The sequence below is a fragment of the Dendropsophus ebraccatus genome, chromosome 2, assembly GCF_027789765.1.
Source record: "Dendropsophus ebraccatus isolate aDenEbr1 chromosome 2, aDenEbr1.pat, whole genome shotgun sequence".
NCBI lineage: Eukaryota > Metazoa > Chordata > Amphibia > Anura > Hylidae > Dendropsophus > Dendropsophus ebraccatus.
This window is the reverse complement of record NC_091455.1, coordinates 588489-616469: the sequence shown is the minus strand read 5'-3', so window position 1 is coordinate 616469 and position 27981 is coordinate 588489. Positions and strand designations below refer to the sequence as shown.

General features: G+C 45.4%; 2 protein-coding genes across 2 annotated transcripts in view; both read right to left on the bottom strand.

Moving 5' to 3' along the window:
- PARP10 (poly(ADP-ribose) polymerase family member 10) overlaps window positions 1–7187 on the bottom strand; it is an 89619-nt gene extending 82432 nt beyond the window's left edge. Inside the window, 1 exon segment of the mRNA XM_069956849.1 lies at window positions 7091–7187. The gene's annotated coding sequence lies outside the window, so the exon portion shown is untranslated.
- Window positions 7188–24209: 17022 nt separating this feature from the next.
- LOC138782884 (piggyBac transposable element-derived protein 4-like) lies at window positions 24210–25874 on the bottom strand. The gene has a single exon (XM_069956825.1). It carries the CDS (start codon window positions 25872–25874, stop codon window positions 24210–24212), a length of 1665 nt encoding a protein of 554 aa, XP_069812926.1.
- Window positions 25875–27981: the final 2107 nt, after the last annotated feature.

Sequence of the window (27981 nt, the reverse complement as noted above, 5' to 3'; positions counted from 1 at the left end):
ATACAGTTACCCAGCACTGACCCCTCCCCTGTAGTGTAATATAATATAATATAGTTACCCAGCACTGACCCTTCCCCTGTAGTGTAATATAATATAATATACAGTTACCCAGCACTGACCCCTCCCCTGTAGTGTAATATAATATACAGTTACCCAGCACTGACCCCTCCCCTGTAGTGTAATATAATATAATATACAGTTACCCAGCACTGACCCCTCCCCTGTAGTGTAATATAATATAATATACAGTTACCCAGCACTGACCCCTCCCCTGTAGTGTAATATAATATACAGTTACCCAGCACTGACCCCTCCCCTGTAGTGTAATATAATATAATATACAGTTACCCAGCACTGACCCCTCCCCTGTAGTGTAATATAATATAATATACAGTTACCCAGCACTGACCCCTCCCCTGTAGTGTAATATAATATACAGTTACCCAGCACTGACCCCTCCCCTGTAGTGTAATATAATATAATATACAGTTACCCAGCACTGACGCCTCCCCCTGTAGTGTAATATAATATATAGTTACCCAGCACTGACCCCTCCCCTGTAGTGTAATATAATATAGTTACCCAGCACTGACCCCTCCCCTGTAGTGTAATATAATATAGTTACCCAGCACTGACCCCTCCCCTGTAGTGTAATATAATATAATATACAGTTACCCAGCACTGACCCTTCCCCTGTAGTGTAATATAATATAATATACAGTTACCAGCACTGACCCCTCCCCTGTAGTGTAATATAATATAATATACAGTTACCCAGCACTGACCCCTCCCCTGTAGTGTAATATAATATAATATACAGTTACCCAGCACTGACCCCTCCCCTGTAGTGTAATATAATATAATATACAGTTACCCAGCACTGACCCCTCCCCTGTAGTATAATATAATATACAGTTACCCAGCACTGACCCCTCCCCTGTAGTGTAATATAATATAATATACAGTTACCCAGCACTGACCCCTCCCCTGTAGTGTAATATAATATAATATACAGTTACCCAGCACTGACCCCTCCCCTGTAGTGTAATATAATATACAGTTACCCAGCACTGACCCCTCCCCTGTAGTGTAATATAATATACAGTTACCCAGCACTGACCCCTCCCCTGTAGTGTAATATAATATACAGTTACCCAGCACTGACCCCTCCCCTGTAGTGTAATATAATATAATATACAGTTACCCAGCACTGACCCCTCCCCTGTAGTGTAATATAATATACAGTTACCCAGCACTGACCCCTCCCCTGTAGTGTAATATAATATACAGTTACCCAGCACTGACCCCTCCCCTGTAGTGTAATATAATATACAGTTACCCAGCACTGACCCCTCCCCTGTAGTGTAATATAATATAATATACAGTTACCCAGCACTGACCCCTCCCCTGTAGTGTAATATAATATAGTTACCCAGCACTGACCCCTCCCCTGTAGAGTAATATAATATAATATACAGTTACCCAGCACTGACCCCTCCCCCTGTAGTGTAATATAATATACAGTTACCCAGCACTGACCCCTCCCCTGTAGTGTAATATAACATAATATACAGTTACTCAGCACTGACCCCTCCCCCTGTAGTGTAATATAATATACAGTTACCAGCACTGACCCCTCCCCTGTAGTGTAATATAATATAATATACAGTTACCCAGCACTGACCCCTCCCCCTGTAGTATAATATAATATACAGTTACCCAGCACTGACCCCTCCCCTGTAGTGTAATATAATATACAGTTACCCCAGCACTGACCCTCTCCCCTGTAGTTTAATATATATATACAGTTACCCACACTGACCCCTCCCCTGTAGTGTAATATATATACAGTTATCCCAGCACTGACCCCCTCCCCTGTAGTGTAATATAATATAAGTTACCCAGCACTGACCCCTCCCCTGTAGTGTAATATAATATACAGTTACCCAGCACTGACCCCTCCCCTGTAGTGTAATATAATATACAGTTACCCAGCACTGACCCCTCCCCTGTAGTGTAATATAATATACAGTTACCCAGCACTGACCCCTCCCCTGTAGTGTAATATAATATACAGTTACCCAGCACTGACCCCTCCCCTGTAGTGTAATATAATATACAGTTACCCAGCACTGACCCCTCCCCTGTAGTATAATATAATATACAGTTACCCAGCACTGACCCCTCCCCTGTAGTGTAATATAATATAATATACAGTTACCCAGCACTGACCCCTCCCCTGTAGTGTAATATAATATACAGTTACCCAGCACTGACCCCTCCCCTGTAGTGTAATATAATATACAGTTACCCAGCACTGACCCCTCCCCTGTAGTGTAATATAATATACAGTTATCCAGCACTGACCCCTCCCCTGTAGTGTAATATAATATACAGTTACCCAGCACTGACCCCTCCCCTGTAGTGTAATATAATATAAAGTTACCCAGCACTGACCCCTCCCCTGTAGTGTAATATAATATACAGTTATCCCAGCACTGACCCCTCCCCTGTAGTGTAATATAATATAATATACAGTTACCCAGCACTGACCCCTCCCCTGTAGTGTAATATAATATACAGTTACCCAGCACTGACCCCTCCCCCTGTAGTGTAATATAATATACAGTTACCCAGCACTGACCCCTCCCCTGTAGTGTAATATAATATACAGTTACCCAGCACTGACCCCTCCCCTGTAGTGTAATATAATATACAGTTACCCAGCACTGACCCCTCCCCTGTAGTGTAATATAATATACAGTTACCCAGCACTGACCCCTCCCCTGTAGTGTAATATAATATAGTTACCCAGCACTGACCCCTCCCCTGTAGTGTAATATAATATAATATAATATACAGTTACCCAGCACTGACCCCTCCCCTGTAGTGTAATATAATATATAGTTACCCAGCACTGACCCCTCCCCCTGTAGTGTAATATAATATAATATACAGTTACCCAGCACTGACCCCTCCCCTGTAGTGTAATATAATATACAGTTACCCAGCACTGACCCCTCCCCTGTAGTGTAATATAATATAATATACAGTTACCCAGCACTGACCCCTCCCCTGTAGTGTAATATAATATACAGTTACCCAGCACTGACCCCTCCCCTGTAGTGTAATATAATATACAGTTACCCAGCACTGACCCCTCCCCTGTAGTGTAATATAATATACAGTTACCCAGCACTGACCCCTCCCCTGTAGTGTAATATAATATACAGTTACCCAGTACTGACCCCTCCCCTGTAGTGTAATATAATATAATATACAGTTACCCAGCACTGACCCCTCCCCTGTAGTGTAATATAATATACAGTTACCCAGCACTGACCCCTCCCCTGTAGTGTAATATAATATAATATACAGTTATCCAGCACTGACCCCTCCCCTGTAGTGTAATATAATATACAGTTACCCAGCACTGACCCCTCCCCTGTAGTGTAATATAATATACAGTTACCCAGCACTGACCCCTCCCCTGTAATATAATATAATATACAGTTACCCAGCACTGACCCCTCCCCTGTAGTGTAATATAATATATAGTTACCCAGCACTGACCCCTCCCCTGTAGTGTAATATAATATAATATACAGTTACCCAGCACTGACCCCTCCCCTGTAGTGTAATATAATATACAGTTACCCAGCACTGACCCCTCCCCTGTAGTGTAATATAATATACAGTTACCCAGCACTGACCCCTCCCCTGTAGTGTAATATAATATAATATACAGTTACCCAGCACTGATCCCTCCCCTGTAGTGTAATATAATATATAGTTACCCAGCACTGACCCCTCCCCTGTAGTGTAATATAATATACAGTTACCCAGCACTGACCCCTCCCCTGTAGTGTAATATAATATACAGTTACCCAGCACTGACCCCTCCCCTGTAGTGTAATATAATATACAGTTACCCAGCACTGACCCCTCCCCTGTAGTGTAATATATAATATACAGTTACCCAGCACTGACCCCCTCCCCTGTAGTGATATAATATAATATACAGTTACCCAGCACTGACCCCTCCCCCTGTAGTGTAATATATAATATACAGTTACCCAGCACTGACCCCTCCCCCTGTAGTGTAATATATATAATATACAGTTACCCAGCCACTGACCCCTCCCCTGTAGTGTAATATAATATACAGTTACCCAGCACTGACCCCTCCCCTGTAGTGTAATATAATATAATATACAGTTACCCAGCACTGACCCCTCCCCTGTAGTGTAATATAATATAATATACAGTTACCCAGCACTGACCCCTCCCCTGTAGTGTAATATAATATAATATACAGTTACCCAGCACTGACCCCTCCCCCTGTAGTGTAATATAATATACAGTTACCCAGCACTCACCCCTCCCCCTGTAGTGTAATATAATATAATATACAGTTACCCAGCACTGACCCCTCCCCCTGTAGTGTAATATAATATAATATACAGTTACCCAGCACTGACCCCTCCCCTGTAGTGTAATATAATATACAGTTACCCAGCACTGACCCCTCCCCTGTAGTGTAATATAATATACAGTTACCCAGCACTGACCCCTCCCCTGTAGTGTAATATAATATAATATACAGTTACCCAGCACTGACCCCTCCCCTGTAGTGTAATATAATATAATATAGTTACCCAGCACTGACCCCTCCCCTGTAGTGTAATATAATATAATATATAGTTACCCAGCACTGACCCCTCCCCCTGTAGTATAATATAATATAATATACAGTTACCCAGCACTGACCCCTCCCCTGTAGTGTAATATAATATACAGTTACCCAGCACTGACCCCTCCCCTGTAGTGTTATATAATATACAGTTACCCAGCACTGACCCCTCCCCTGTAGTGTAATATAATATTATAGTTACCCAGCACTGGACCCCTCCCCTGTAGTGTAATATAATATAATATACAGTTACCCAAGCACTGACCCCTCCCCTGTAGTGTAATATAATATACAGTTACCCAGCACTGACCCCTCCCCCTGTAGTTTAATATAATATATACAGTTACCCAGCACTGACCCCTCCCCTGTAGTGTAATATAATATAATATCAGTTACCCAGCACTGACCCCTTCCCCTGTAGTGTAATATAATATACAGTTACCCAGCACTGACCCCTCCCCTGTAGTGTAATATAATATATACAGTTACCCAGCACTGACCCCTCCCCTGTAGTGTAATATAATATACAGTTACCCAGCACTGACCCCTCCCCTGTAGTGTAATATAATATACAGTTACCCAGCACTGACCCCTCCCCCTGTAGTGTAATATAATATAATATACAGTTACCCAGCACTGACCCCTCCCCCTGTAGTGTAATATAATATAATATAGTTACCCAGCACTGCACACCTCCCCTGTAGTGTAATATAATATAATATATAGTTACCCAGCACTGACCCCTCCCCTGTAGTGTAATATAATATACAGTTACCCAGCACTGGCCCCCTCCCCTGTAGTGATATATATACAGTTACCCAGCACTGACCCCTCCCCCTGTAGAGTAATATAATAAAATATACAGTTACCCAGCACTGACCCCTCCCTGGTAGGTGTAATATAATATAATATAAGTTACCCAGCACTGACCCCTCCCCTGTAGTGTACTTTAATATAATATACAGTTACCCAGCACTGACCCCTCCCCTGTAGTGTAATATAATTATAATATACAGTTACCCAGCACTGGACCCTTCCCTGTAGGTAATATAATATAGTTACCCAGCACTGCCCCCCTCCCCCTGTAGTGTAATATAATATAATATATAGTTTACCCAGCACTGACCCCTCCCCTTTAGTATAATATAATATACAGTTACCAGCCTGACCCCTCCCCTTGTAGTGTAATATAATATACAGTTACCCAGCACTGACCCCTCCCCTGTAGTATATAATATAATATACAGTTACCCAGCACTGACCCCTCCCCCTGTAGTGTAATATAATATACAGTTACCCAGCACTGACCCCTCCCCTGTAGTATAATATAATATACAGTTACCCAGCACTGACCCCTCCCCTGTAGTGTAATATAATATAATATACAGTTACCCAGCACTGACCCCTCCCCTGTAGTGTAATATAATATACAGTTACCCAGCACTGACCCCTCCCCTGTAGTGTAATATAATATAATATACAGTTACCCAGCACTGACCCCTCCCCCTGTAGTGTAATATAATATAATATACAGTTACCCAGCACTGACCCCTCCCCTGTAGTGTAATATAATATATAGTTACCCAGCACTGACCCCTCCCCTGTAGTGTAATATAATATAATATACAGTTACCCAGCACTGACCCCTCCCCTGTAGTGTAATATAATATACAGTTACCCAGCACTGACCCCTCCCCCTGTAGTATAATATAATATACAGTTACCCAGCACTGACCCCTCCCCTGTAGTGTAATATAATATACAGTTACCCAGCACTGACCCCTCCCCCTGTAGTGTAATATAATATAATATACAGTTACCCAGCACTGACCCCTCCCCTGTAGTGTAATATAATATAATATACAGTTACCCAGCACTGACCCCTCCCCTTGTAGTATAATATAATATACAGTTACCCAGCACTGACCCCTCCCCTGTAGAGTAATATAATATAATATACAGTTACCCAGCACTGACCCCTCCCCTGTAGTGTAATATAATATACAGTTACCCAGCACTGACCCCTCCCCTGTAGTGTAATATAATATACAGTTTACCCAGCACTGACCCCTCCCCCTGTAGTGTAATATAATATAATATACAGTTACCCAGCACTGCCCCCTCCCCTGTAGTGTAATATAATATAATATACAGTTACCCAGCACTGACCCCTCCCCCTGTAGTATAATATAATATAATATACAGTTACCCAGCACTGACCCCTCCCCTGTAGTGTAATATAATATACAGTTACCCAGCACTGACCCCTCCCCTGTAGTGTAATATAATATAATATACAGTTACCCAGCACTGACCCCTCCCCTGTAGTGTAATATAATATACAGTTACCCAGCACTGACCCCTCCCCTGTAGTGTAATATAATATAATGTACTGACCTGAGTGCTATATAATCCTCTGTATTACCAGCCGTCTGCGTTCCGTCTCTTCATACTGCGGCTACAGAGGAAACCAGGAAGAGAATCTCACAGGAGAAATGAAAGTGAAAATGTGATAGGAGGAGGAGGAGAGGGGGCGGTCTGACAGTCACATGACCTCTCTGCCCTCCCCTTTCACTACATAACAGTGGGTGGGGCCCCAGTGCCAGTCACATGACCCCTGAGCACAGGAAGATTCCAGGCTTGTGTATAAGTAGCTATAATCCTGAGGGAGAAGGAGTGACACTATCTGTATACAGTCTATATACTCCAAGATGGCAGTATCTCAGGCTGGGTCCGCTATGTGCTGGTGCTCAATCCGAAATAAACATGCTGTATGATCACTGAATAAAGGATAAAAGGCGGCACTCACCAGAAGTATATAGATAGTATATAGTGTCACTCGCCCTGCAGTATATAGTATATGGATAGTGTCACTCGCCCTGCAGTATATAGATAGTATACAGATAGTATATAGTGTCACTCGCCCTGCAGTATATAGATAGTATATAGTGTCACTCGCCCTGCAGTATATAGTATATGGATAGTGTCACTCGCCCTGCAGTATATAGATAGTATACAGATAGTATATAGTGTCACTCACCAGAAGTATATAGATAGTATATAGTGTCCCTCGCCCTGCAGTATATAGATAGTATATGGATAGTGTCACTCGCCCTGCAGTATATAGATAGTATATGGATAGTGTCACTCGCCCTGCAGTATATAGTATATGGATAGTGTCACTCGCCCTGCAGTATATAGTATATGGATAGTGTCACTCGCCCTGCAGTATATAGATAGTATATAGTGTCACTCGCCCTGCAGTATATAGATAGTATATGGATAGTGTCACTCGCCCTGCAGTATATAGATAGTATATAGTGTCACTCGCCCTGCAGTATATAGATAGTATATGGATAGTGTCACTCGCCCTGCAGTATATAGATAGTATACAGATAGTATATAGTGTCACTCACCAGAAGTATATAGATAGTATATAGTGTCCCTCGCCCTGCAGTATATAGATAGTATATGGATAGTGTCACTCGCCCTGCAGTATATAGATAGTATATGGATAATGTCACTCGCCCTGCAGTATATAGTATATGGATAGTGTCACTCGCCCTGCAGTATATAGTATATGGATAGTGTCACTCGCCCTGCAGTATATAGATAGTATACAGATAGTGTCACTCGCCCTGCAGTATATAGATAGTATATGGATAGTGTCACTCGCCCTGCAGTATATAGATAGTATACAGATAGTATATAGTGTCACTCACCAGAAGTATATAGATAGTATATAGTGTCCCTCGCCCTGCAGTATATAGATAGTATATGGATAGTGTCACTCGCCCTGCAGTATATAGATAGTATATGGATAATGTCACTCGCCCTGCAGTATATAGTATATGGATAGTGTCACTCGCCCTGCAGTATATAGTATATGGATAGTGTCACTCGCCCTGCAGTATATAGATAGTATACAGATAGTGTCACTCCCCCTGCAGAATATAGATAGTATATAGTGTCACTCGCCGTGCAGTATACGGATAGTATATAGTGTCACTCGCCCTGCAGTATATAGATAGTATATGGATAGTGTCACTCGCCCTGCAGTATATAGATAGTATATGGATAGTGTCACTCGCCCTGCAGTATATAGATAGTATACAGATAGTGTCACTCGCCCTGCAGTATATAGATAGTATATGGATAGTGTCACTCGCCCTGCAGTATATAGATAGTATATGGATAGTGTCACTCACCAGCAGTATAAAGATAGTATATAGTGTCACTCGCCCTGCAGTATATAGTATATGGATAGTGTCACTCGCCCTGCAGTATATAGATAGTATACAGATAGTGTCACTCGCCCTGCAGTATATAGATAGTATATAGTGTCACTCGCCCTGCAGTATATAGATAGTATATAGTGTCACTCGCCCTGCAGTATATAGTATATGGATAGTGTCACTCGCCCTGCAGTATATAGATAGTATACAGATAGTGTCACTCGCCCTGCAGTATATAGATAGTATATAGTGTCACTCGCCCTGCAGTATATAGATAGTATATAGTGTCACTCGCCCTGCAGTATATAGTATATGGATAGTGTCACTCGCCCTGCAATATATAGATAGTATACAGATAGTGTCACTCGCCCTGCAGTATATAGATAGTATATGGATAGTGTCACTCGCCCTGCAGTATATAGATAGTATATGGATAGTGTCACTCGCCCTGCAGTATATAGATAGTATATGGATAGTGTCACTCGCCCTGCAGTATATAGATAGTATATGGATAGTGTCACTCGCCCTGCAGAATATAGATAGTATATAGTGTCACTCGCCGTGCAGTATATAGACAATATATAGATAGTATACAGATAGTGTCACTCCCCCTGCAGAATATAGATAGTATATAGTGTCACTCGCCCTGCAGTATACGGATAGTATATAGTGTCACTCGCCCTGCAGTATACGGATAGTATGAACAATGAATAAAGGATAAAAGGCGGCACTCACCAGCAGTATATAGATAGTATATAGTGTCACTCGGAAGTAAAAGAAAAGTATAGGTCCTCAAGACAAGTCAGAGAATAATGTCGTGTGATGATTGAAATAGTAATTGATAAACAATAGACGGTCCGAGAGAAGAATAAACTAAATAACACTTTACTTGATAAGTAAAAATAATGAGTTAAAAATTATGGTACCATAACCAATCAGTATAGAAAGTGAAACAATCAAATATAAAATCATATATAAAGACATGTATAAAAAACCATTTGACCCTAATATAGCAAATATATGCAAATCCAAGCAAGAAATAAGCACTGATGTGCAGTAATATACAATAATAAAAACAATAATTAAATGATTATTGAATCATGATGAGCACTAATGGGCAAACGGGCAATATGCAAAGTTTGAGTGAGTCCTGGATATGTGGCTCATCCGTAAAGTTCATCAATATGTAAAGATGGGGTGAATTATCGGACTGTATACACTGCAGTTGCTTATATGGATGGTGGTATAAAAGCAGCCGCGGTGTATATGTTCAATCAGCAGAGTTCATCCATAGAAATCTATTAGGGATCGATGGTCCGTGCTGATGTGCCTTAGCTGGCAATATGTATAGTTCTTTGCGGTGAGTGTGCAAGATCGGGTTTTAGCGATTTAGCTATCACGCTTGTAGAGTTAGCGTACCTGCACGTGGTGATGTGGTAAAAGATTGTATGGTGTGTGTAACACCTCTCACCCGTCTTGCGAGCTGGGGATTCTCGGAGCGGTGGTCCCTTGTGCGGTATGACGCTGGAAGCGTGTGCCGCGCTCAGCCGTGGTTCAAATACAGATCGGAGCTCCGGTCATGCGCAATGATTGATGTTGCCCGCGGGACCTCGTGGTGAGAATTGGCACCAAATCCGAGTTTGAATGGCTTGTAGTATGGTAAGCCAGTTAAAGAGTATTTAAAAATGTTAGCATGCTAAATATGGATAGATCAGAATAATCTATATAGCTGGACGCGTTTCGATACTTTCTTAGTATCTTTCTCAACAGCAAAAGTGGTAATGGTGTGGTCCCAGTTTTGGTGGATATATATACAAGGTGCACTGCTGATGATTGATTAAGTTCAATTGTTCCCTAATGGTTATCCGAGTCAGGTGTTAATTGCATTGCCTCTTACTTAGGAAGCAGGACATTTGTCAACTGTTGGGTTTTTTTTATTGCATCATAGGTATAAATTGAGCCTGAGATGATAAGGCGATGAGGGCATAATAGAACACCCGATAGTTGTAGCAGAAAAATTTTACATGTTATACAAAAAGAATTTACATGTTATACAAAAAGAAAAAATAAATAAACAGAAAGAATAAACATAATGACATATAAGATTTCTACACCACTCAACATAATGAAATATCAACATCTACATGTACAGTTATCAACTTAATAGGGATTGATCCCTAGGGGTCTCTCTCTATAGATTCACCACCAATTCTGTCACCCAACATACTATAATAGCGTAAGACTAACCTTATTAGTTCGTTTTATTTCATTTCCAGACACAACTAGGTCTATGATATGCATTATGCATGCAATGACATACGCTCTATATCAGAACATTTACCAGTATCATTATCATTATTATCTTGTGTACTAATATAGTTACTTCTTATATTATTTTTTATATTATTTTGTATTTTTTGTATTCTACTTGTTGTATCCTATCTGATAATATACAATATTGTTATCATCTTATATGTCATTATGTTTATTCTTTCTGTTTATTTATTTTTTCTTTTTGTATAACATGTAAATTCTTTTTGTATAACATGTAAAATTTTTCTGCTACAACTATCGGGTGTTCTATTATGCCCTCATCGCCTTATCATCTCAGGCTCAATTTATACCTATGATGCAATAAAAAAAACCCAACAGTTGACAAATGTCCTGCTTCCTAAGTAAGAGGCAATGCAATTAACACCTGACTCGGATAACCATTAGAGAACAATTGAACTTAATCAATCATCAGCAGTGCACCTTGTATATATATCCACCAAAACTGGGACCACACCATTACCACTTTTGCTGTTGAGAAAGATACTAAGAAAGTATCGAAACGCGTCCAGCTATATAGATTATTCTGATCTATCCATATTTAGCATGCTAACATTTTTAAATACTCTTTAACTGGCTTACCATACTACAAGCCATTCAAACTCGGATTTGGCGCCAATTCTCACCACGAGGTCCCGCGGGCAACATCAATCATTGCGCATGACCGGAGCTCCGATCTGTATTTGAACCACGGCTGAGCGCGGCACACGCTTCCAGCGTCATACCGCACAAGGGACCACCGCTCCGAGAATCCCCAGCTCGCAAGACGGGTGAGAGGTGTTACACACACCATACAATCTTTTACCACATCACCACGTGCAGGTACGCTAACTCTACAAGCGTGATAGCTAAATCGCTAAAACCCGATCTTGCACACTCACCGCAAAGAACTATACATATTGCCAGCTAAGGCACATCAGCACGGACCATCGATCCCTAATAGATTTCTATGGATGAACTCTGCTGATTGAACATATACACCGCGGCTGCTTTTATACCACCATCCATATAAGCAACTGCAGTGTATACAGTCCGATAATTCACCCCATCTTTACATATTGATGAACTTTACGGATGAGCCACATATCCAGGACTCACTCAAACTTTGCATATTGCCCGTTTGCCCATTAGTGCTCATCATGATTCAATAATCATTTAATTATTGTTTTTATTATTGTATATTACTGCACATCAGTGCTTATTTCTTGCTTGGATTTGCATATATTTGCTATATTAGGGTCAAATGGTTTTTTATACATGTCTTTATATATGATTTTATATTTGATTGTTTCACTTTCTATACAGATTGGTTATGGTACCATAATTTTTAACTCATTATTTTTACTTATCAAGTAAAGTGTTATTTAGTTTATTCTTCTCTCGGACCGTCTATTGTTTATCAATTACTATTTCAATCATCACACGACATTATTCTCTGACTTGTCTTGAGGACCTATACTTTTCTTTTACTTCTTATTTATACTCCAGTCTGTAGGGTACAGACACTCCATAGGTTAACCTCGCCAAGTCACTAGCAGTTGAACTCACACTTACCTAATCCTCTATAGTGTCACTCGCCCTGCAGTATACGGATAGTATATACAATGAATAAGGGTAAAAGGCGGCACTCACCAGCAGTGTGTTCAGACCATCGGGAGCGGGGGAGACAAGGTGGGTGACCAACCCTCATGTGACTGCTACCTCACTTCCTTTCATGTGTGCAACTTTATCAAACAATGTGAGTGACAAACAAACATCAATAAAAATAAAGTAGAAATGACCCTGGCTAGCATATCCGGATATAGGGACTCACATAGGGCAGTATTCACATCACTACCAGTATTAAGAGCCAGGGCGCCAAGCGCTTTCTATCACCCCCACCTATTGGGGGAGGGAGAATCCATAACCCTCCATAAGGGTGGTCTTACACGGGCCGAGCAGGGCCCGATAATACCTGTAAACGAGCAGCGATCTGCTAGATCGTTGCTCGTTTACTGGACCTATTACACGGCCCGATAATCGTTTGACAAGAGCTGCAAGGACATCGTTACCGATGTCCTTGCAGCCCTTGCTAAACTGGCATACATTACCCATCCACGTTCCAGGGCTGCTCCTGTGTCCGCTTCTCCCGGGGGTCCCGCGCGCTCTCTAGCGTCACAGAGGCCTGTCAGCTGATAGGCCGCTCACAGCCTATCAGCTGACAGGCCTCTGTGACGCTAGAGCGCGCGGGACGCAGGGAGAAGCGGACGGCAGGAGCAGCCCTGGAACGTGGATGGGTAATGTATATCGTTAGTCGCCGGCCACGCACCGCTATTACACGCAGCGGTGCGCGGTCGGCGCCCGACGAAAATAGGTTCTAACCTATATCAACGATCAGCCGATGATCGTTGTCATCAGCTGATCGTTGCATTTATTACACGGAGCGATAATCGGCCGAATCGGGCCAATTCGGACGATTATCGTTCCGTGTAATACCACCCTGAGTGTGAGGAATCGCCATCATGTTCCTGCTGAATGTGTCTGATCATACGGGGGCTAACTTTCCCGGTCTGATCATGCGGGGGCTAGCTTTCCCGGTCTGATCATGCGGGGGCTAGCTTTCCCAGTCTGATCATGCGGGGGCTAGCTTTCCCGGTCTGATCATGCGGGGGCTAGCTTTCCCAGTCTGATCATGCGGGGGCTAGCTTTCCCAGTCTGATCATGCGGGGGCTAGCTTTCCCAGTATGATCATGCGGGGGCTAGCTTTCTCGGTCTGATCATGCGGGGGCTAGCTTTCCCGGTCTGATCATGCGGGGGCTAGCTTTCCCAGTCTGATCATGCGGGGGCTAGCTTTCCCGGTCTGATCATGCGGGGGCTAGCTTTCCCAGTCTGATCATGCGGGGGCTAGCTTTCCCAGTCTGATCATGCGGGGGGCTAGCTTTCCCAGTCTGATCATGCGGGGGCTAGCTTTCCCAGTATGATCATGCGGGGGCTAACTTTCCCGGTCTGATCATGCGGGGGCTAGCTTTCCCAGTCTGATCATGCGGGGGCTAACTTTCCCGGTCTGATCATGCGGGGGCTAGCTTTCCCTGTCTGATCATGCGGGGGCTAGCTTTCCCGGTCTGATCATGCGGGGGCTAGCTTTCCCGGTCTGATCATGCGGGGGCTAGCTTTCCCGGTCTGATCATGCGGGGGCTAGCTTTCCCAGTCTGATCATGCGGGGGCTAGCTTTCCCTGTCTGATCATGCGGGGGCTAGCTTTCCCGCTCTGATCATGCGGGGGCTAGCTTTCCGGGTCTGATCATGCGGGGGCTAGCTTTCCCAGTCTGATCATGCGGGGGCTAGCTTTCCCTGTCTGCACTCATCTGACATGCTCTCAGAGTCTGCTCCTTCCCTGTTTTGCATGTCATACAGTCATTAAGCACATGTTCATGGCCACCTAGTATAATGGATCTACCACTATTTAGTGATCTGCAGTAGTGGCAATGGCCACACTTAATTACCCTTCGCTGACCTGGATGTGAGCCCTGACCCTTCGCTGACCTGGATGTGAGCCATGACCCTTCGCTGACCTGGATGTGAGCCATGACCCTTCGCTGACCTGGATGTGAGCCCTGACCCTTCGCTGACCTGGATGTGAGCCCTGACCCTTCGCTGACCTGGACGTGAGCCATGACCCTTCGCTGACCTGGACGTGAGCCATGACCCTTCGCTGACCTGGACGTGAGCCATGACCCTTCGCTGACCTGGACGTGAGCCATGACCCTTCGCTGACCTGGACGTGAGCCATGACCCTTCGCTGACCTGGACGTGAGCCATGACCCTTCGCTGACCTGGACGTGAGCCATGACCCTTCGCTGACCTGGACGTGAGCCATGACCCTTCGCTGACCTGGAAGTGAGCCATGACCCTTCGCTGACCTGGATGTGAGCCATGACCCTTCGCTGACCTGGATGTGAGCCATGACCCTTCGCTGACCTGGATGTGAGCCATGACCCTTAGCTGACCTGGATGTGAGCCATGACCCTTGGCTGACCTGGATGTGAGCCATGACCCTTCGCTGACCTGGATGTGAGCCCTGACCCTTCGCTGACCTGGATGTGAGCCATGACCCTTCGCTGACCTGGATGTGAGCCATGACCCTTCGCTGACCTGGATGTGAGCCATGACCTTTGGCTGACCTGGATGTGAGCCCTGACCCTTAGCTGACCTGGATGTGAGCCATGACCCTTCGCTGACCTGGATGTGAGCCATGACCCTTCGCTGACCTGGATGTGAGCCCTGACCCTTCGCTGACCTGGATGTGAGCCATGACCCTTCGCTCACCTGGATGTGAGCCCTGACCCTTCGCTGACCTGGATGTGAGCCATGACCCTTCGCTGACCTGGATGTGAGCCATGACCCTTCGCTGACCTGGATGTGAGCCATGACCCTTCGCTGACCTGGATGTGAGCCATGACCCTTCGCTGACCTGGATGTGAGCCATGACCCTTCGCTGACCTGGATGTGAGCCATGACCCTTCGCTGACCTGGATGTGAGCCATGACCCTTCGCTGACCTGGATGTGAGCCATGACCCTTCGCTGACCTGGATGTGAGCCATGACCCTTCGCTGACCTGGATGTGAGCCATGACCCTTCGCTAACCTGGATGTGAGCCATGACCCTTCGCTGACCTGGATGTGAGCCATGACCCTTCGCTGACCTGGATGTGAGCCATGACCCTTCGCTGACCTGGATGTGAGCCATGACCCTTCGCTGACCTGGATGTGAGCCATGACCCTTCGCTGACCTGGATGTGAGCCATGACCCTTAGCTGACCTGGATGTGAGCCATGACCCTTAGCTGACCTGGATGTGAGCCATGACCCTTCGCTGACCTGGATGTGAGCCATGACCCTTCGCTGACCTGGATGTGAGCCATGACCCTTCGTTGACCTGGATGTGAGCCATGACCCTTCGCTGACCTGGATGTGAGCCATGACCCTTCGCTGACCTGGATGTGAGCCCTGACCCTTAGCTGACCTGGATGTGAGCCATGACCCTTAGCTGACCTGGATGTGAGCCATGACCCTTCGCTGACCTGGATGTGAGCCCTGACCCTTCGCTGACCTGGATGTGAGCCATGACCCTTAGCTGACCTGGATGTGAGCCATGACCCTTCGCTGACCTGGATGTGAGCCCTGACCCTTCGCTGACCTGGATGTGAGCCATGACCCTTAGCTGACCTGGATGTGAGCCCTGACCCCTCTTTTTGTGGATTCTGTTTGTTAAGTCTCCCATGGCCTAGTAGGTCCCTAATGTTGTGAGTGGGTGTAGATGTCACTGTGGGGCGCTCAGCAATGTGACCTCCTCTACAATGTGACCTCCTCTACAATGTATGCAAAAGAGGAGTCAGTGGAGCCTCATTGAAGAGTCTCAAAACACAGGACTAGCCAGATATCCCTCCGGGAAGGACCCAGCCAAGGGGCGGCTTCTGTTAGGAAACCACCAAATCCACCATATTAAGTGGCCCTATAAGTCAGTGTAATGACCAGGGATAAACCAAGGCCAGGTAACCATCCACATAGAGCTGTTTCGGGGTGTTGCCCCTCATCAGTGTGGAGCAGGATTCTGGCTAGGTGGGAGCAATGCCTAGTAGAGCCATAAGAGAAACAGATTGCTGAACTCAGGGAGAACAGCCAAATGACAACACTGCCGGCTGCTAATGAAAGCGCTCAATGTAGTGAAGTCCTAGGTGCATTGCCCCCTGGGAAACATGAGTATGCAAAAGAGGAGTCAGTGGAGCCTCATTGAAGAGTCTCAAAACACAGGACTAGCCAGATATCCATATTCAGCAATCTGTTTCTCTTATGGCTCTACTAGGCATTGCTCCCACCTAGCCAGAATCCTGCTCCACACTGATGAGGGGCAACACCCCGAAACAGCTCTATGTGGATGGTTACCTAGCCTTGGTTTATCCCTTGTCATTACACTGACTTATAGGGCCACTTAATATGGTGGATTTGGTGGTTTCCTAACAGGAGCTGCCACTTGGCTGGGTCCTTCCCGGAGGGATATCTGGCTAGTCCTGTGTTTTGAGACTCTTCAATGAGGCTCCACTGACTCCTCTTTTGCATACTCATGTTTCCCAGGGGGCAATGCACCTAGGACTTCACTGCATTGAGCGCTTTCATTAGCAGCCGGCAGTGTTGTCATTTGGCTGGTCTTCCTGAGTTCAGCAATCTGTTTCTCCTCTACAATGTGACCTCCTCTTCTACAATGTGACCTCCTCTTCTACAATGTGACCTCCTCTACAATGTGACCTCCTCTTCTACAATGTGACCTCCTCTTCTACAATGTGACCTCCTCTTCTACAATGTGACCTCCTCCTCTACAATGTGACCTCCTCTACAATGTGACCTCCTCTTCTACAATGTGACCTCCTCTACAATGTGACCTCCTCTACAATGTGACCTCCTCTTCTACAATGTGACCTCCTCTTCTACAATGTGACCTCCTCTTCTACAATGTGACCTCCTCTTCTACAATGTGACCTCCTCTTCTACAATGTGACCTCCTCTACAATGTGACCTCCTCTACAATGTGACCTCCTCCTCTACAATGTGACCTCCTCTACAATGTGACCTCCTCTACAATGTGACCTCCTCTACAATGTGACCTCCTCTACAATGTGACCTCCTCTACAATGTGACCTCCTCTACAATGTGACCTCCTCTTCTACAATGTGACCTCCTCTACAATGTGACCTCCTCTTCTACAATGTGACCTCCTCTTCTACAATGTGACCTCCTCCTCTACAATGTGCCGCTTCTTACCCCCTTGCCGCAACATGACGTTTCCCAAACGTCATGCTTTCCCTGCCTCCCCCCGCTGTCCCTAGGTGAGATCGGGCAGTGGGAGGAGGCAGTACCACACCGCTTCCTCCCGCTGCCTCTGCCCGGAGGGGAGCCGCGCTCCCCCCGGGCAGTTAACCCCATAGACGCCGCGGTCAATGCGACCGCAGCGTCTATGGGGAGATTTGTGGTTTGGGAGGCGATCAGGCCGCGGGAGGGGGCTGTGGCATGTTGCCTCCTCCTGCCGCCACTACTGATGCTCCCCCTGGCCGTTCCGTGTCCCCCCCCGATACTGGCGGATCGCCGCTATTTCCGTTATAGCGGCGATCCGCCAGTACCGGCGCCGCAGCTGCATTTCATCTCCCCCCACCGTGAATCCACGGTGGGGGGAGATGAAATAAGTGTAAATCAGACCCCAGATCAGCCCCCCCCTGGGCGGCCATCACATCCAAGATGGCCGCCCCCCATCGCTGCGAACAAACGATGTTTGTTCGCAGCGATGGAAATAAAAAAATTAATGAAACAGCCATGCTCTCCGCCACCGGAGGTAGCGGAGAGCATGGGGCAGTGATCGGGGACCCCCCTGTGGGGTCCCGGAACAGGCGATCGGCGGTATATACTATATACCGCTGATCGCCTGTTCCCAGTGCTGCCGGCACTTTTTATCCCGTCACCATAAATCATTGGTGACAGGGGATAAAAAGTGTCAGTAAGTCGCCCCCCCTTCCCCACATACATTACCTGATCCAGGGAGCTCCGTCCTCCTCGACGTCCTGACTGCTTCTGATGTGCGCATGCGCGTCAGAAGCAGTTAGCTCTGAAAATTTAAAGTGACAGAGACCAATTTGGTCTCTGTCACTAAACTATGATTACTGTGATAGAAAATATTACAGAAATCATAGTAATACAGTGAAAATGAAAGTGGAAAAAGCACAAGTGAAAAAGTGTAAATGTGAAAAAGTGAAAAACATACAAATAAAATAAAACACACTTTTTATTATAGTAATAATTGCGGTTTACTCCCAGATTACCCGTAACCACCACAGGTTGCCCGTAACCGCCCTAGTTTGCCCGTAACCGCCGCAGGTTGCCTGTAAACACGCCAGACTACATGTAACCACTGCACGTTGCCCATAACCACCACACCTTGACCGTAACCACCCCAAATTGCCAGTGACCCCCTCCAGATTGCCCGTAACTACCGCACGCTGCCTCTGACCACCTCACGTTGCCACTGACCACCGCACGTTCCCTCTAACCAGCGCACGTTCCCTCTAACCAGCGCACGTTGCCTCTAACCAGCGCACATTGCCTCTAACCAGCGCACGTTCCCTCTAACCAGCGCACGTTCCCTCTAACCACCGCACGTTCCCTCTAACCACCCCACGTTGCCACTGACGACCGCATGCTGCCCCTGACCACCGCACGTTGCCTCTAACCACCCCACGTTGCCACTGACCACCACACGTTCCCTCTAACCAGCGCACGTTCCCTCTAACCAGCGCACGTTGCCTCTAACCAGCGCACATTGCCTCTAACCAGCGCACATTGCCTCTAACCAGCGCACATTGCCTCTAACCAGCGCACATTGCCTCTAACCAGCGCACGTTGCCTCTAACCAGCGCACGTTCCCTCTAACCAGCGCACGTTGCCTCTAACCAGCGCACATTGCCTCTAACCAGCGCACGTTGCCACTGACCACCACACGTTCCCTCTAACCAGCGCACGTTCCCTCTAACCAGCGCACATTGCCTCTAACCAGCGCACATTGCCTCTAACCAGCGCACATTGCCTCTAACCAGCGCACATTGCCTCTAACCAGCGCACATTGCCTCTAACCAGCGCACATTGCCTCTAACCAGCGCACATTGCCTCTAACCAGCGCACATTGCCTCTAACCAGCGCACATTGCCTCTAACCAGCGCACATTGCCTCTAACCAGCGCACGTTCCCTCTAACCAGCGCACGTTGCCTCTAACCAGCGCACGTTCCCTCTAACCAGCGCACGTTCCCTCTAACCAGCGCACGTTGCCTCTAACCAGCGCACGTTGCCTCTAACCACCGCACGTTGCCCCTGACCACCGCACGTTGCCTCTAACCACCGCACGTTGCCCCTGACCACCGCACGTTGCCCCTGACCACCGCACATTGCCCCTGACCACCGCACGTTGCCCCTGACCACCGCACTTTGCCCCTGACCACCGCACGTTGCCTCTAACAACCGCACCTTGCCCCTGACCACCGCACGCTGCCTCTAACCACCGCACGTTGCCTCTAACCACCGCACATTGCCCCTGACCACCGCACGTTGCCCCTGACCACCGCACGCTGCCTCTAAGCACCCCACATTGCCACTGACCACCGCACATTGCCCCTGACCACCGCACGTTGCCCCTGACCACCGCACGTTGCCCCTGACCACTGCATGTTGCCCCTGACCACCGCACGTTGCCCCTGACCACTGCATGTTGCCCCTGACCACCGCACGTTGCCTCTAACCACTGCACGTTGCCCGTAACCACCCCAAATTGCCAGTGACCCTCTCCAGATTGTCTGTAACCACCCCAAATTACATGTACCCATCCCAGATTACCTATAAGCGCTTCAGTTTATCCGTAACCACCCCACGTTGCCTGTTACCACCGCAAGTTGCCGGTTACCACCGCAGGTTGCCGTAACCGCCGCAGGTTGCCCGTAACCACCTCCAGATTACCCGTAACCACCTCCAGACTGTCCGTAACCACCTCCAGACTGTCCGTAACCACCTCAGGTTGCCCATAACCACCCCAGACTGCCCGTAACCACCCCACATTACCTGTAATCTCATTTTTTATTGTATTTTAGTAACTGCGCTATTCTAATAACCATTACTAGCTGCGGTTTTGCTCCAGCAAATTGGCGCTCCTTCCCTTCTGAGCCCGGCTGTGTGCCCATTCTGTGGTTTATGTCCACATATGGGGTACCATTCTACTCAGGAGAACCTGCGTTACAGATTTTGGGGTACGTTTTCTCTCCCATTCCTCGTGAAATTCAGAAATTTTTTACTAAACCAACATATTATTGGAAAAATTCAAGTTTTTCATTTTTACTGTCTTATTTTGAATACTTTCCTCTAATACCTGTGGGGTCAAACCACTCACCGCACCCCAAGATGAATTCTTTGAGGGGTGTACTTTCCTAAATGGGGTGACTTATTGGGAGATTTTACTCCGCTGCCACTACAGGGGCGCTGCAAACGCACCTGGCGCTCAGAAACTTCTTCAGAAAAATCTGCACTGAAAATGCTAATTGTACCGTTCTACTCAGGAGAACCTGCGTTACAGATTTTGGGGAGCTTTTTTTCTCATGTTCCTTTTGAAAATGAGAAACTTTAATCTAAACATATATATTATTGGAAAATTAACCCCTTTGTGCTGCAGCTAGTTTGAGCCTTAATGACCAGGCTCATTTTTCAAAATTTGACCTGTCTCACTTTATGCGCTTATAGCTCAGTGATGCTTTAACGTATTCTAGCGATTCTGAGATTGTTTTTTCGTTACATATTGTACTTTAAGTTAGAGGAAAAATTTGGTCACTGTCTTTTGTGTTTTTTGTGAAAAACATCAAAATATCATGAAAAAATTGAAAAAATTAGCATTTTACAAACTTTAAAATTATCTGCTTCTAAAAAAGAAAGTCATATAACATAAATTAGTTACTAAGTCTCAATACCAATATGTCTACTTTATTGAAGAACCATTTCAAAAACATATGTTACTTTTTTAGGGTGTTACAGGGCTTTGAAGTTTATCAGCAAATTATCAAATTTTCAAAAACGCAATTTTTCTAGGTACCAGTTCATTTCTGAAGAGGATCCAAGAGACTGAAATGCTAGGAACCCCCACAAGTGACCCCATTTTAGAAAATAGACCCCTCAAAGAATTCATAGAGGGGTACAGTGAGCATTTTGACCCTTCATGTGCTGGAAGAAATTATTCAGCAATTAGGATGTAACAATGAAAAAAAATTATTTTTGCAATTACGTGTTCATTTAGTTAAAAATCTTTACATTTCGCAAGGAACAAGAGAGAAAAAACACCACAAAATTTGTTCCGCAGGTTGTGCGGAATCCAACGGTACCCCATATGTGGGCATAAACCACTTTTTGGGCACACAGCAGGACTCAGAAGGATGGGAGCGCCATTTAGCATTTTCAGTGCAGATTTTGAAGAAAAAGTATCTGAGTGCCATGTGCACTTGTAGTGCCTCTGTAGTGCTAGAAGAGTGGAACCCCCCCACAAGTGACCCCATTTTGGAAAATAGACCCCTGGGAGAATTCATCTAGGGGTATAGTGAGCATTTTAACCCTACAGGTGCTGGAAGAAAGTATTCAGCGTTAGGATGTAACAATGAAAAACCATTTTTTTTTCAATTACGTGTTCATTTAGTTAAAAAAATTTACATTTCGCAAGGAACAAGAGAGAAAAAACACCACAAAATTTGTTCCGCAGGTTGTGCGGAATCCAACGGTACCCCATATGTGGGCATAAACCACTGTTTGGGCACACAGCAGGACTCAGAAGAATAGGAGCGCCATTTTCAGTTGAGAATTTGTAGAACTATCTTACAAGCACCATGTCACATTTGAAGAGCTCTGTAGTATCAGTTATGTAAAAATCCCCTACAATTGACCCCATCTAGGAAACTACACCCCTCAAAGAATTTGTTTAGTGGCCTAGTGAGTATTTTGACCCTCCAGGTGCTTGAGGAGAGCATTTATTATTAGGCTGTAACAATAAAAAAAACTTTTATTTCAATTATATGTGATTTTTTTTATTTTTTTTTTCATTTCACAAGGAACAGGAGACAAAAAATACCCCTGTAATTTGTAAGGCACGTTGTGCAGAGTCCAACGGTACCTTATATGTGGGCATAAACCACTGTTTGGGCATGCACCAGGACTCAGAAGGATGGGAGCGCCATTTTGCATTTTCAATGAAAAGCTATTTTTAACTAAATCATTTTCTGTTTCTTATTTTCTTGAGGTGCCAACATGATCAAAAACACATCTAGGTACATATGACTATGCCTTGTTAAAAAAAAAATAAAAAAAATATTATATATATATATATATATATATATATATATATATATATATATATGAAATAAATAACTGACGTTCAACAGCTGTGCCATGACAATGTTCAGATATAAAATAGAGGAAAAACATACAATGTACTGGCGTGACGGGCATCACAAAAAAAATTGTGGAAAATGTATCCAGCTATGTTGCAAACTCGAGGCTGCTTACAAGAGAACAGAACACCTACAGGGCTGTCATGAAAGGTATTTTTTTAAGTGACCAGTTGTAAATCTCTTTAGCAATGTCAATCCTTTTATGAAGGACAAACATGCCAAGTGATGCGGTAAACCTAGCAAGTTCCTGCCGCAAGGTAGAAACTGCTAAGTTCGCCAAATAACCAGTCGCTTCAAGTATACATAGGAGCAGTGTCCAAAACCATTGTATGAACAGTAAAGGACTACTATCCCAATTTATTTTTTCATATTTTTTTAAGTCTAGTCTAGTCTGTATGATGTCCAGTTAAAATCTGAACAAAATTGTTACATAGCCCATGGTGTATTGGTAAGGAATATCTAGATTACTGTAGATCCTCCAAAAATCATGCCCTTATCATGGTACAGCAGTAAGAATGTCACAGCTCTATGTGGCAAGACATAGTCATGTGAAAAAAATAATTCAATGCAGAGGCGGCATGGCCACATTTGTTGGATTTATCTACTTCCAAATGCTGGGGCCGCATTTAATTTTTAGTACAAGAACACTTGTGGGGGGGTTCCTTATTTGAAATAGACAGATGTTGTCTTCTGCACAATAATTTGTCATATAGGTGAGTGAGTGATTAAGTCCTGGAATTAATTAAGAAGTTTAGAGTAATAAAAGTGAAATTGGAAAATTAAAGTGAATGGTAAAATTAATTTTACAGTCTGAAAAATAGAAATAAAATAAAATACAACCTCACCATAAGAATCCCTCCCTCCCTTGGAAAGCCCATAAACTCAAGCAAAAAATTGGAATAAATGAAATTGATTACCTAAAAGAATGCCCCCATCCCAGTTTTGTTTGGCATTTTTGTTAAAATTAATAATTGACAATGGTGTGGTATTTTTCAAAACAGGGATACACACATAGGCCTGGTTCAGAGGGACACATGGGGCAATAAAACCGGGTCTCCCGCCTTATACCATGTTTACGGCACACCCGGCACCTCTTTTGGGGGTATTTTTTGTTTGGGGTTTCAGGGACATGGTGAGGGAAGTGGCGCCCAGTGAGCCGCTCAACATTCTCAGACTGAAAGGTGTCTGCAGAAGGGGGTTCCTCAAACATCAGATGCTCAACAACTTTCTCCTGATATTGAAGAAAGCTGAGTGATCCTTGTCTTTTATAGAGCACGTAGCTGTTGTATGTAGCCATCTGGATGAGGTAGATGGCTACCTTCTTGTACCAAGCCTTATTTTTTCGCTTGACCAAATAGGGCTGTAAGACTTGGTCTGATAAGTCCACCCCCCCCATGTGCACATTGTAATCCATCACACATAATGGTTTGTGTTTCTGTGTGGTGGATCCCCTCTCTGTGACTGCCACTGTGGTGCTCGTATGCACAGTAGTCAGCAAGATGACCTCCTTCTTGTCGCTCCATTTAACTGCCAGCAGTTGGTCAGTTGCAAATGAAAGTGACTGTCCCTTCGCCAATCGCCATGACACCAGCTGCTGTGGGAGACCAGTCCTGTTCTTACGAACAGTCCCACAGGCACCTGTGTTGGCTTCATGGAGTGCTTTATAAAGGGGTACACTAGTATAATAATTGTCTGTATAGACATGATAGCCCTTTTGTAGGTAGGGCTCCATGAGCTGCCAGACAATCTTCCCATTGATGCCAATTCCTTCTGGGCAGCCGGGGGGGTTGAGGTGGCGGTCCCTGCCCTCATATATAAAAAAGCCACAGGTGTAGCCCGTAGAGCTCTCGCAAATTTTATAGAGCTTAACACCATAACGGGCTCTTTTGGAAGGTATATACTGCCGAAAGGATAGACGGCCCTTAAAACTCATAAGGGACTCGTCTACAGACAAGTTTAGAGAGGGGGTATAGAGGTTAAAAAAAGAATGCTGAAGAAGGGAAAGAAGGGGTCTCAGTTTGCAAAGCCTATCATAGGCTGGGTCACTTCTGGGGGGAATCAGGGAATTATCTGTAAAGTGCATAAAGCGCATTATGGCCTCGTAGCGTGTACGATTCATAACCGCTGCAAAGACGGGGGTGGCGTTGGTCACATTTGTTGCCCAATAGGACCGTACAGATGGTTTTTTAACTAAACCCATATTCAGAGTAATTCCCAAGAATTTTTTGAATTCGGGCACAGTGGTGGGAACCCATGCCCGGGCATAGCTAGACCTGGGGTTTTGTAGGATAACTTGTCTAGCATAAAGGTTGGTCTGCTGGACGATTAATTCCAGGACCTGATCCCCTATGAAGAGATGGAAAAAATCATAAGGGTTAAAATTTGAGACATCCACATTAATGCCAGGGGTCGCCACAAATGGGGGAATTTGGGGGGAAAATAATTCCACCTGATCCCACAGTGAGCGAGGGACAGTATGGCTGGGCCCTGCTCCTGATGGATCACGCCTAGCAGCTGAGCCCACCTGCATGGGACTGGGGGGTCCAGAGACGGAAGACGTCTCGCTCTCAGATGAAAACTCTGCCTCTGAGGCAGTCTCTGTCTCACTGTCCGAGCTGCTAGAGCACATGAGATCATATGCCTGCTGTGCAGTATACACGCTACGCCTAGCACGATCCATATTTATATGGGGTTATTACAGGTAATCTGAGGGTGATTACAGGTAATATGAGGGTATTATGGGGTGTATTTAGTTAGTAACCAAATAATATCACGTGATACGGCGGTAAACCGCAGCTAGTAACCGCAATTAGAAAAGCGAAATTACTAGCAAAAATAATCACAAGTGATACGGCGGTAAACCGCAGCTAGTAACCGCAATTAGAAAAGCGAAATTACTAGCTAAAATAATCACAAGTGATACGGCGGTAAACCGCAGCTAGTAACCGCAATTAGAAAAGCGAAATTACTAGCTAAAATAATCACAAGTGATACGGCGGTAAACCGCAGCTAGTAACGGCAATTAGAAAAGCGAAATTACTAGCTAAAATAATCACAAGTGATACGGCGGTAAACCGCAGCTAGTAACCGCAATTAGAAAAGCGAAATTACTAGCTAAAATAATCACAAGTGATACGGCGGTAAACCGCAGCTAGTAACCGCAATTAGAAAAGCGAAATTACTAGCAAAAATAATCACAAGTGATACGGCGGTAAACCGCAGCTAGTAACCGCAATTAGAAAAGCGAAATTACTAGCAAAAAAAAATATATATATATGTGTGTGGTGTTTTTTCACAGTATAATACAGCAATACAATTGTAGCTCTTTCTCTCCTCTCACAAAGCAACTACAGTGAGAGGAGAGAAAGACACAGCACATCCCCTGTGCTGTATTTTGTAAATATGTAGCCTATGATCACTGTGATAGGTTATATCACAGTGATCATAGAGCAGGGGCCAATGAAAATTGTCCCCTGCAGTTTCTATTTACAGGGAGGCATTCTGCCTCCCTGTACTGCGCATGCCTGCGCCATTTTGGATTCCCGAGGGGAGGGGGAGGAGGTAAGGAGCCATCGCCATCTTGGATGGCATGAGGGGGGGGGGGGGGGGGTTGCATTTGGGCATACCTGGGGACTTGGGGGGACATTTGGGGGCATGAGGGCACTTAGGGAGCATGGGGGCACTTGGGGGGAGATCGGGGGCCACAGGAGGAAATCGGGGGCCACAGGGGGAGATCGGAGGCCACAGGGGGCGATCGGGGGCCACAGGGGGCCACATCAGACTTTGGGGGCACAGTTGGGGGCACTTTTTATCTCCTTTCAGCAAAGACTTATGCTGAAAGGAGATAAAAAGTGCTTGCAGCAGGCTGACACAGCGATCGCCAGTATACAGTGTATACTGGTGATCGCTGTTGAATGCAGGGGTCACCGATCAGTGCCCCATGGTCTCCGGTACCCCTGGTACCGGAGAGCATGGTCACTGAGTGCCCCGATCACCCACACTGTATACAGACAGCTTTGCTGTTTGTATACAGTGTTCAGCAGCATGCGGCGGCCATCTTGGATTTGTGCCACAGCTGCTGGGGGTGAGGGGGTTAACCGCCGGCGGGATCGCGCTGTCGGGGGGGGTTCCGGGACACTATTTTTATCTCCTCCTGCCGTGGATTCACGGCGGAGGAGATAAAAATCATTTTTTTTTACTATAGGCGCGCCGGTAATCGCGGTTACCGGCGGTCGCCGTTATAACGTGTATAACGGCGATCGTCGGTACGGGGACCTAAAATAACTGTCCCCACACTGTGCCCCAACCTCTCAGCTACCTCCGGTAGCTGAAAGGAGGGGGCTGTGACCCTTACCGGCGCCGCTATTCTATTCTGAGCCATCGCCGTAAAAAGCTGATGGCTGCAGAATAGAGCCCATTAGTGACCGCCGTAGAAAGCCGTATCGGCGGTCACTAAGGGGTTAAAATTTTCGATTTTCTTATGGCCTAATTGTGAATACTTTGCTCCAGCCCCTGTAGGGTTAAAATGCTCATTATACCCCTAGATTAATTCTTTAAGGTGTCTAGTTTCAAAAATGGGGTCACTTATGGGGGTTTCCAGTATACAAGCCTCCTAAATCCATTTAAACAAAGAACTGGCCCCTAAAAAAAATTCGTTTTGGAAATTTCATGAAAATGTGATAATTTGCTGATACATTTCTAAGCCCCGTAACACCCTAAATTATGCCAGAATAAAG